This window comes from Danio rerio, chromosome 2 (assembly GCF_049306965.1).
Source record: "Danio rerio strain Tuebingen ecotype United States chromosome 2, GRCz12tu, whole genome shotgun sequence".
Classification (NCBI taxonomy): domain Eukaryota; kingdom Metazoa; phylum Chordata; class Actinopteri; order Cypriniformes; family Danionidae; genus Danio; species Danio rerio.
In genome coordinates, this window is record NC_133177.1 from 40344446 (window position 1) to 40356584 (window position 12139).

A 12139-nucleotide genomic window follows, 5' to 3' on the forward strand; every position below is an offset into this window, starting at 1 on the left:
TTTAATTTTGACGCCACAAATAAGTTCTTGACTTATTATGAATCTAACGTATGTAATCTTAAAATACACCCCTCACTTTTCTGTTTGTGTAAAAAAAAAATATACACAAAACTAATAGGATGTGTTTATAATGACTCATTTTTGGGTGAGCTATACTTTCAAAGCTGACGCTGCTGAAATGCTACTTGAAGTGGTAAGAGCTCACGACCAAATTACAGGAATGACTAATCAAATGAAGGATTCCTCAAGGTCATAAACAACAGTAAACAGCTCTTCAGGCTCCAGTAAGTCCTCTGTTTAGTTTCACTAACGTCAGGCTAGAGAGAATGACTCATTGCTTCCTCTGCGTCTCGAGTCAAAACATCCAAGAAGACAGATAAAGGAAACGGAGATAACAATGACTCACAAGATCCCAGTCTACATTTCGGAAAAAAGGATGGGCCATGATGTCTGCGAAGCCTGTCTGAGGATGACATCCCAGCCGTTCCTTCGACTCCTACAAAAAAAGGACTAAATGTCAGTGAGAAGAAATAAGATATATTTTAGTTCTTTTTTGCTCTAATTGTCCAGCTAATTGTTTGCTAGCGGTCTAATTTGATATTCATCTGGTCTTTGTATGAATAAAACCGAAACAGTATTATGTACAATATTAGACTAAAAAAGAGGATCTATATATTGCTACTTTTCTGGTGATTTAACTTGCTTCTATTGACCTCATTTGTGAGTTGCTTTGAAAAAAACATCTGCTAAATCAATAAGTGTAAATGCAAAGAGATGAACAGACACACAGAATGATTAACACACAACAGAAGGAAATAAAGTAAAGAATGATTATGGCAGCACTATAACAAGCTCATCTGACGTAAGGACATTAGCATTGATCTGTCTGGTCTGCTTCACCTTGTTGAGGAATCCCTTCAGCACGCTTGCGGCTTTGACCGATAACGATCTGGGAATTCTGATCTGCTTCTCCAAAATGACTGCAGAAGAAGTGTAAAGGAAAACATGAGATATGCACAGAAAAACAAAGCATTATTGAAACGTTCATGCTGCCAGTCATGTACCTTGGAAAAGATAATCCTCTGTGTTTTGGTCAGGGTTATCAGAGCTGCCGACTATGTCGAAGGGAGATCTTCCAGCCATCATCTCAAACATCAGGACGCCCAGAGCCCACCAGTCCACACTAAAACCTGGACACAAATAACATGCATCATTCCAAGGCTTAATACTGGTATAAATGTAATCGTCAGTGGGGTTATGAAGCAATCGCTAACTATAATAAAGGTTTCAAAGGTGCAGTATGTAGGCTTGATTGAACTAGGTATTGCAGTCCAAATTCAAAATATTGAAGTTTGTTTTTTCTCACTTAGCCCTTCTGCTGACACAAAGGTTGCCAGATTGATTACAACAACAGGAGAAAGAGTGCCTTCAGTTTAGCCTTTCACTGTAAACGGATCAGCTAATGTTTATGTTTGTAGTTTTTTGCTAAATAAAAACTAGCTCATGTAGATATACAGGTCATATTTTGGCAGCTCAGAGAGCCAAAATATAATGAGTAAACTGGCAGTGGGTGGAGTTACAGAGACCAAGACATTCTGACACAAAACTCCCATTTTCAAAAGGAGAATAACTGACTCTAGCATCATTTTTCAGATAAACAAGTATGTTCATTAAGCATTCATCTTAAATGTCTGCATATATAACATATGGTATTTTTAAGACTTAGAAGAGCCATAAACTTACATGCAGCACCTTTATGCATAAGCAAATTTGTGATTACAGCGTTAGCAAACATAGTTGCTAACTGAAAATCTTCATAAAGAGTCTCTGCTGTGTGTGAATTGAGTTTACCATAGTCTTCTCCTCTCAGAATCTCTGGTGCAATGTAATTGGGAGTTCCACAGAAAGTGCTGGTTGTATCTCCTGGTCTCAGTCCCTCCTGTGTAATAGATAACAATAATGAAACCAAAAAAACTTATAACACACATTAGCTATGTTTCCATGCACCTATTTTTATGCACATTTTGGATACAAGCAAAATAAAAAATTGATTGATGGAAATGTCAGAGCAGACAGAGAGATTTACAATGTAAGCAGACACGGATGAAGCGCCAGTGATTTACATGTGAAGTCAATGCAAAGACTAGATTAGGCATCCTGTGGCACGAATTAGTCTGTGCATTTGATACAATTCAGACTGAAAAAAAAAATGAGCAAAACATCTAACAAACAGAGCAATGGAACAGACAGAAGAACAAGCAGCTTACAAAGATAGAGGTTGATTCAAGGATGACGGCCGCTGGACGTGACTGAATTGAAGGACATTATTTGTGCTTTACATCTATGGCTGGTAATACGATGTGAATAAAATCGATAAATGTTTTTGTTCGACTCTTTTCCTGCAGGTACCGAGAGAAAACGCTTCCTTGCCATTGATGAGTTTTACGTTAATCTGTTTTTAAGGTGTATTACAGTAGGGGAAACCCTAATGTATGTCCTGAGTGAGGTACACAATGTCAGATGCTCCGGAGAGTAAAATCTGGGATCATGGATAAAATTAAGAGTTATACAACCTTCCTTTGACTTAATCCTTACTGTTTTAGATCTTGTCTTGACAAGAGACCAAAATAAAGAAGCTTTATTTTTATGATTTGTGTCATTGTCAGATTGCACACCTAACAAAGTAGGCAACCTAATATGGTAAATATATATAAATTTATAAAAATAACTATTTTTTTATTGACAAATTTTTCCTAAAATTTCTGGGAATTACCACCACAAAATATATATATTTTCTAAAAAAGTGAAAACTAGGGGGTCTGCTATTGAAAAGGATGCTATACAATAAGATATTTGTGTCCATACATTACAGTAGTCAGTACTAAAGCCAAAACTTACTTAAGAAAATACCTTAAGATTGATGGGCAAAAATAAGTACCAACTAATGAATATCTTAAGGAAAATGTAAAATAAATCTTTAATACAGAAAAATCAAGAGAACCACAAAAATATAGAAAATTGCATTGAAATTTTTCAGTTTGTCATTTTTTTGACAACATTAAATTTAAATGCATTTTTTATTCCTAAAAATGTCAGGTGATCACACTCTTATTTTAATAAATATTTAATAACTGTATTTTGTTTAAATGGACCAAAATACATACATTTTCAATATCCACAAGGACATGTATAAAAATTCATTTTCTAAAGGTGGTGTACTCATTCAAAGGTTACCATCAAAATTTTGGTACCCAACTTTTTTCACAATTACTTTCGGTTTGGAGCAAGTGGAAAATTTAACCAATGACCACATTCAGACTTACCTTACACATGCCGTAATCAGTGAGTTTGATGTGTCCCTCTGAATCCAGCAGAACATTGTCCAGTTTCAGGTCCCTGTAAATAATGCCACGCTCATGGAGGTAGTTCAAGGCAAGACTGATCTCTGCAGAGTAAAACCTGCGAGCGGAAAGAACAAGACACACAGTAAGTGACCTCATTTTTGTTTCTGTTCCTGTGGCGAGGCGTTCAGACAACGTTAAAAGTGTTATGCATTGGATGTCCTCAGACCTGGCGTGCTCTTCCGGAAGTTTCCTCTGCCGCTGCATGTGGAACATGAGATCCCCTCCATTCACATACTCGATTACAAAGAACAGTCTGTGAATGAACAGCATTAAATAATCATTAGCCCCTATTATCAGACAAAGACAGTTCACACTTAACTAAAAGGCTCAACAATAAATGGCCTAAAGGTCACTTATATTGAATTTTGGGTGTACAACTTAAAAAAAAAAAAAAAATTTACTTTTTATTCTCACTACATCTTACACTTTTTATACATGTATTTTAATGATGTCTTATGACTAGGCTCACATGGAATCTGCGCACGCAGAACTCTGCAGATTTTCCGCAGATTTTTAGCCCATCATTAATTCTGTTCATTTACCCGAGTAAATGTGTGTAAATCTATATTTATTTAGTTTTTTAATTAAATAAAGTAATATTATTGACTAATGTAAAAATGTTCATCTTATTTATGTACAATGCAGTTCGTAAAGTATTATTTTCTGTCTTTTAGTAGATATATTAGATGAGAGACTTGCTTTGTTTACCAAATAAAGTGAATCTAATTGGATTTGCATTTTAAACATTAAATCAAAGGTAAAAAGATATAATTTTTTATTTTCACATTAAGGTTTTAGTTATAATACTCCCAAAATCATTCCGCAGAAATCCGTAGATTTTTACCAAAATTCTCTGCAAAAATAGCAGAAAATGTTAGCAGATTCAGTGTGGCCCTTCTTATGACTAAATGAACATTGATGTGGCAAAAAAAAAACCACTCTTCAAGGCTGCATTTATTTCAGTTGTAGTAATAGTATTTTTTCATCTTTAATGCATTTGTAAATGTCATTTTTTCCTATGATGACAAGGCAGAATTTCCAACAGCCATTAAATCCAGTATTAAGTGTCACAAGGAGTTTCACAAATAATCCTATTATGCTGAACCATATCCTATGGTGCAGCACAAGTGTATTTCTTATTTTCAACAATAAAAACCGTTTAGTTGCTTAATATTTTAGAGAAAGCTGGGATGAACTTATGACCATGAATGTTGTTCTAAAATTCAAAACTAACTAACTTTTACTAAATGATTAGCTCTTTTTTAATTAAACACTTTTAATTAACTATAGGTATTTATTACTTTATTGACCACACATTCTTTGAATATGAATTTTTTCCATGTCTCAGTGATTATAAACGAAATTTTTTGGCACATTTAAATAAAAACTCTTTCTTAAATATTCACTGAAATAAGAGTGTGTTCACCTGACATCTTTAGGAATAAAATATGCTTGTGAAAAATATTATAAAAAGATTTTCAGAAGTATAAATCTGTAAAATTGACTAAAAATAGGAATAAATTAATTTGAATAAAAATATTTTTTTTGCTAATTAGTAATATTCACAATATTATATTCGTTTTTACAATGACAATCAAGAAACAAAAACACAGTTTACACGAATTTCATAATATAAAAGGAAATGAAATACAATCTGTATCATATCATCAGTAAATACAAATACACAAATTATAATTAAAAAAACAATCTAACTTAAACATAATATAAACTAATTCTAAATTAACTTACTGACTTTAACTAAATTATTAGCTTTTTTTTAATGGAATGCTTTTAATTAACTATAGCTAATTATTAATTTAATGACCATGGAATGACTACACCCCCGTCGAAAATTATTTTTGAACATGTCTCATTGCTTTTAGCTATATATTTTGGTACATTTAAACAAAACCATTTTATTAAATAATAATTTTTAAAAAAAGAGTGTGCTTACCTAACATCTTTAGGAATAAAATATGCTTGTGAAAAATATGATATTAATATTCACAAGTATAAATATATATAAGTGTAAATTAATAAATTAATGTCAATAAAACTATTATTTTGCTGATTTAGTAATATTCACAATATTAATGAGTTTAACAATGACAATCTAGAAATTAAAATACAGTTTACAAACGTATTCAATTAATTTAGTGTCATATTATAAGATGAAATTAAATATTATGCATTTAAATACATCTGTATTACAAAACTATAAAAACTTTTGATCTACACAAATACAAAAACACATAATAATAAAATACGTTACAATACTTTGAAAAATATGAAGACGGGTAAAACAATCTAACTAAAACATAGTATAAAATAATTCAGTTCAAATATATAGCATCTCATTAAAAAAAAAAAAAGTGTTAATAAATCAATTATTTTTCAGTCATAGTTAAAGATGCTGTTTGTAAGTTGTTGACTCATTTTGAAGCATAAAAAAAAATAATATGTTTGCAGATATTTAAGAAATTGCCAAGTGAACATTCTTGTTTATCTGAAAAACAATGCTGAAGTCAGATATTCTGCTTGAAAATGTGAGTTACGTGCCGGAACGCCTGTCTTTGTTTTGCTCCTATAACCCGCCCAATGCCAGATGAGCCAATAACATTCTAGCACCCTGGGTTGCCTTGGTGGAAAACCGCATATTTCATTCATTCATTCAGAAAGGATCTCAAAGCATGCGCCCGTGACCGAAATGCGACCTCCGGTGGACAGTAGAAGACTCCGAAATGAGACGCAGATTCAGAGTTCTATATGAGGTGGTTATTAATTAGCAAATAATATAAACACTACGACCATAAACATTAGGTGAGCAGATTACATTGTAACCCTATGGTCCAACAACACACTACGTGAAGAGATTTGCAAAGATAAGCAATTTGGCTCTTTGCACAAGACAAACATGACAGAAATTTAAATACAGCCATTCAGAAACACAGAATATGCACTCACACAAGAAATGGTAAGGTTTATCATCTAATTAATACATATTAAACCTCTTTAACATTATTAAATGTAGAAGCTGAGTCATTGACATGTGTTGGTTTTGAGTCACAGTTCAAAGTTCAATTTCAAGCGGCTTATTTTATTTTCGAGATTTGAGGTGAACAATCTGCTGCTGCTTTCAATAGTATGGCAATAAATGTCATTTAAAATGGTATTCAAATTCACATTATTAGTATTTAACACTAAATAAAGCACATGAGGTGTACCTGAGGAGATCACTGTCAGCTTTCAGTTGTTCAGCTATGAGAAATAGAAGTTGTTTCTAATATATCAATTCAAGGTTTGGTTAGGACAAAAACTTTTAACATTGTAAATATTCCTTCTATTGCGTGCCGTTTCTTTCATATACAACACTTGCTCCTCTTTGTCTTTAATCTGGCAACATGCGCTTGCATTTGTTTTGATCCAGGAATGCATTACCTAGTTCAACCACTGGGTGTCAAACTTACAAACTGCACCTTTAATCAAAGGTGTTCCATAAAAAAGGGCTAATAATTTAGTTAAAGAAAACAATTGAGAGCTTAACTGCATAAATTGTAAAATAGAATTAATATGAACCCATGTTTAAAACAATCGTGAATAACATAACAATATATTTGATTTGATGATCTAAAAATGTGTGCAGAGATGGACAGACCTGCTCTCCGTCTGGAAGCAGGAGTGAAGTCCCACAAGGAAGGGATGGTTTGAAGCCTGCTCAAACACATGCTTTTCAGTCTGAACCCAGTCAATATCCTGAAAAACAAGAAAGAAGAACAAACATCACACACACACACACACACACAAACACAAACACACAAAATCAATCTCCCATTGAAAAGCAGAGCATTCTTTCAGTCAGTAGGGGAAACATTTGGAAGGACATTCAGGACAGTATTGAGCAGAGGCTCCTCGCAAGGCTGAAAACTGATAAAGGTTTTAAAAGACGGGGGCACCAGGTCTTCCCGAGAAGCTGCTCCTGTATGTGAGGAGACTCATAATGGACAGATACAGAGTGAAAAACTAAGACCTTTCATTGACAGCTTGGTAAAAATCCCTCTGACCGTGAGACTTGCATAAAGAAGCACTGAGGGGCCAGTAGAGCACAGCTGCCATTATTGACCATCGGCTTCTGCTGTCAGTTCATCACACAAGCCTTAAGTGCGGCTAATCATCGTTAAATGGTCACTTCATCAAGACCCTGTCTGTTTGTGTGCACTTCAACACATTCTGGAAAGCTTATATCCAACGACGCCTCTTTGCTTAATTTATTCAGCATAGTCATGACTTATTTTGCTTTTGTCAGGAGAAATATTTTATTTAGTAAATTTCATGAAGTCTGTGTAGGATGTGGTTTATTTGAACCAATTATGATTCACAATTAGAGCTGTAAATTTCATTTAAATGGTAGGGGGCCAAGAAATAATACAATGTAAAGCAATGCAAAGCTAAACAATATGCTAATTGTGGCCTTTAACATTATACCCAGTCGTCACAAATATAACAATGCATGGGAAATGGCTTTGGCATGTTAGTTGCAGTGCACTACGCATCACACTATAGTAAACAAGCTAATGTTAACTAGATAAATAATATTTTAATCGCTAATACAGTGGATTCAGGGAAAATTACATCAGTAATCAGCATTTTTGCAACCAAGTTATGAACGAGTCTGCATCAACTCTATTGAAGAAAAATCGCTTTATTTTAAGTGACTAAAATACCCTACTTACTGGAGTCCAACATAAATTAGGCCCCAGCCACAAACCTGACTCGTGTGTGTGTGTGTGTGTGTGTGTGTGTGTGTGTGTGTGTGTGTGTGTGTGTGTGTGTGTGTGTGTGTGTGTGTGTGTGTGTGTGTGTGTGTGTGTGTGTGAATTAGGAGAGACGAACTGGGAAAGCTTGCAGTGGTCCAAACCACTTTGAGCAAGAGGAGGGGGAACTCAACGGTTTCTAAACGCACTCTTTGTGTTTGTTTTCTTCCTTATACAATTATTTTAGGTATACATACATATATTTTTCACAATAGAGAGTAAGATTTAAAAAAAAAAAATTTTTGGGGACAACCCTCAGATGGAAGACATCTCTCCGTGTTTGATTTTCTTATACATACGATTTTCTTATATACGGTTATGCTGTCGGACTGTTGTATAAACGCAACATCACACTTTTAGCAGTGTAATGCGGCTGTATATTGTCACTGGTGGGACACAAAGGCATTCGGGCTGTGGACTCGTGCCAACGCACGCCTCCCACCAGTGCCGATATACAGCTACATCGCACTGCTACTCGTGTGATATTGCTTAATATAATTTCAACAGATGACTAAAGATTGGCAATTATTTTAGAAACAAATGTGAGTGTATTTGCTTAAAATATAACAAACAAATTTCCAGTAAAGATAAAAACAAAAGATCAAAATTTCAAAAGAAATAAACACTGCTTTTCTGGTTCTGTTTTCCTTCTGTATAGTCTGACCAAGCAAAAATTATTAACTAAATGTAAATAAAATACTGCACAGTCATCACTGTATAAATTAAATACAATTAATATTTGTAAAGCTGCAAATGTTGGTGTTTCTTGTGCATGAATGCTCTCTTGTTGTGTTTAGGCCTTTGGTTCAATCCAACTTTGGATTGATTTTGCAGACACAGACAGATTTTCAAATTCTGAGACAAAACCCTCCAGATTGCAGCTAAATGAGGAAATCGTAGATCTCTCTCTTGGCTGTGACTGCTTCTTGACCAAATGCGCTTTTCCTATGCATGGTACATCTTGGCTCGGCCTGGTTCTGTTCGGTTCAGTGCGGCTTGAATCTTTTCTCGCTTTTCTTTTTCACTGCAGTTTGATATCGCTTTAATTGGTGCGATTACAGTCATATCATCATAGCTGTGCCGTCTGCACTGCATTGCCATGACATTCTGAATCAGCCCATTCAGCTCTGACAGGCACTCATTTATGATGCTGTGACAATCATTACTTTCAATTTTACATTGTATGTCATTATTGTTCCCCTTGTGTGTGAGCATGTGTGAATGTAAAAAAGCGAGAGGAAGCTTTCGTCTTGTGCAGAAGCGAAATCACCACTTGATTTTTTCGCTGCTTGTTGTCTTTACATTTTCATATAGTTTGGCATGTATGTGTATTTTAGGATTATTTCGGATTAAAGCCCAATACTATTCTATTTGTGTACCCCTACCTTTTGGCCCTTGAAACGGAGTGCAATATGTCATTGCGAGCTCATATGAGATCGATGATCGCACTGCTGTAGTTATTCCAGTTGCTCTATATTTTGGTATTTATCTTCAGGAAATCGCCAAAGGCAATAATATCATGTTGTCATAACAATATAATGTGGCAATAAGCTCGTAACTGTACTGTGCATTTACACTGTGGCCATATTCATCTATGCAAAAGAAATCAACATTAACGTTCTACCAGACACTGTAAAAAGGTCATTCCCAGCCTTTAGACTTTTCTGACAGGGTATTCCGAGTGTCATCAAGCATTAGATGTGGAAAGTATGCTGTGGGACAGCTATACAGGAGCTATTATTATGGATTCTAGATTTTATCGTTTATTTTTTTAAAACATCATAAAACATGAATGCCATTATGCTTGTTTTAACACAAAAACACACTCATTTATGTATTATCAATGAATTAAGCCAGGAACAAAGATGGCGGCTTGCAGTTGGAACGTGCAAACAGTGCTAATAATCACTGCTTTTTATAGTTTGCTTTCTCCAGTTAAGGAGCCCATTTTACATTTTTAATACAGGACAGTGATATGGTGAAGAGACATTTTGGTAGGAGAGCAAATATTGTTTAAGAGTCGTTTATATCTACCGTGTACTAAGAAAAACAAACGTAAAAAAAAAAAAACCCAACAAAGCTGTGATGGATAGGGACTAAGCCGAAAAGGAAATGAATGATTAAATATATATATGTATTTGTGAATAATTTTGTTCCTGTTTTAAAATGTGGAGGTACTGTTTATTTTATACATCGACTGTATTTTGAAGCCATACTTTATTTACCAGCGAGGCCCACAATGGAAACAACCCCTGGGCTTTATTGTGTTTTTATCATCAACAGTTTAATTAAAAAATTTAGGGGCTACTTCTATTTTTGTACAGCTTGTCTAAAATCTGTCAAATAAAAATTCAATTTAAAATTCAATTCAATTCAATCTCCTGACTTCTGTGTGCAGCCATGCTGCTGTTGTAGCTGGTGTATTCTTGGAAATTTTCGTACCCCTCGGTTTCGAGTGTGGTCCTGGAAAATCTCTGTTTCAAGGACTATAGTCCTTACTCTTAGTCCAATGCCTTCAAGCTAAAGAGAATTGGGGCAGGGAAGGGAAAGGGCTAAGTGGTTGAATTGGGATTAGCCTAAGTGCCTGGAGTCTTTTCATCTCACTTCAATATAGAAGTGATTTACAATATAGAAGACGTTTCACATAAAGAAGTGATAAGTGAGCTGTAGCTAACCAAACTGTGGCATAAAATTTTCTATGACAAGAAAAAAAACACAACATACAGGTAGTTCACAAGTTCTCTAATGCTTGCTTTTAAAGGTCAGGTGTTATTCATTATCCAAAATCATGCTAATGATATAACAGCGGCATTGTTTGCAAGTTCCTATTTTTATGAAATGTGAAAAGTCACCTCGTCATCGTTGACCAGCTCCTTCTTCACCACCTTCATGGCATAGATGCGTTCTGTCTTTTTGAGACGCACCAGCAGAACTTTGGCGTAGCTGCCCCTGCCAATCACTCGCAGCAGGTCAAAGTCTATTAGACCCAAACTGGACACCGCTTTTCCTGATTCCCGACTGCCCACAGCCTGAAGGATGCATGAACGGAGTATTAAACCAGTATCATACAATCACACATTTCTGCTTCCTGGTTTAGATGTTCTTCTCTGTCCTCTCTCTTTGTTTTTCCCTTGAGCCGCTTGATTTCCTATGACTGCCACAGAGCTACAGAGCTCAGGCCCTTAATCAGATGCTAATGACCCTGATGGAAGGTTACTTTATTAGCTGTACGAAAGGAAATCAATAGAGCCGAATGGACCTTGTGCACACCCCCATACCACTGCATGAGTGACAAGTCCAGCCTAATCATCAGTCTGAGAGCGACTGCTGAAAGCTCATCCAATCACACACTGGTCATAATAGCCACATTTACACCTGCAACTAGCTTTTATTTAGACTGATTTCATGAGCAGGTGGAGAGTGTTGAAGACAAATCGAATTTTACAAACCACATTTAAAAACATTAAATAAGCAAGCAGTCATTTAAAGAAAAAAAAAATACATTTTTAAGTCAACATTAACAATTATTGCTATTATTATTTTATTGTGGTTTAAATTATAAACATCCAACTTAAAAATAATAAATAAAAATCATTGATATTCTAATATAAAAATGTCTTGATATTAATACAAATGTATTCTTACAATACTAATATTTATACAAACATTATATTTTCCCAAAAACTCATTTTTTATGATATATTTCCAAATAAATCTTTATCCAAAGGGAAGCATTGAAGATTAGTTGGTGTTGTATACACAAATATACATACAAGTTGACATTTTACAAATCTAAATGACATCTTTTACATTCTACTGACCCCCAAGTTTGAATGCGAGGAACCCCTCATTTTAAGCGTATTATAAATGGGTATTATTTGGAAAAGATTTAGCTTCTATTCAGTTACTTTATTACCATTTAAC

General features: G+C 34.6%; 1 protein-coding gene across 1 annotated transcript in view; it reads right to left on the reverse strand.

Moving 5' to 3' along the window:
- Positions 1 to 12139, reverse strand: part of prkci (protein kinase C, iota) — a 36606-nt gene that overhangs the window by 5705 nt on the left and 18762 nt on the right. Inside the window, 8 exon segments of the mRNA NM_131855.2 lie at positions 407 to 496; positions 901 to 980; positions 1065 to 1190; positions 1852 to 1939; positions 3324 to 3459; positions 3571 to 3657; positions 7060 to 7157; positions 11068 to 11244. Coding sequence (NP_571930.2) covers positions 407 to 496; positions 901 to 980; positions 1065 to 1190; positions 1852 to 1939; positions 3324 to 3459; positions 3571 to 3657; positions 7060 to 7157; positions 11068 to 11244 — 882 coding nt within the window.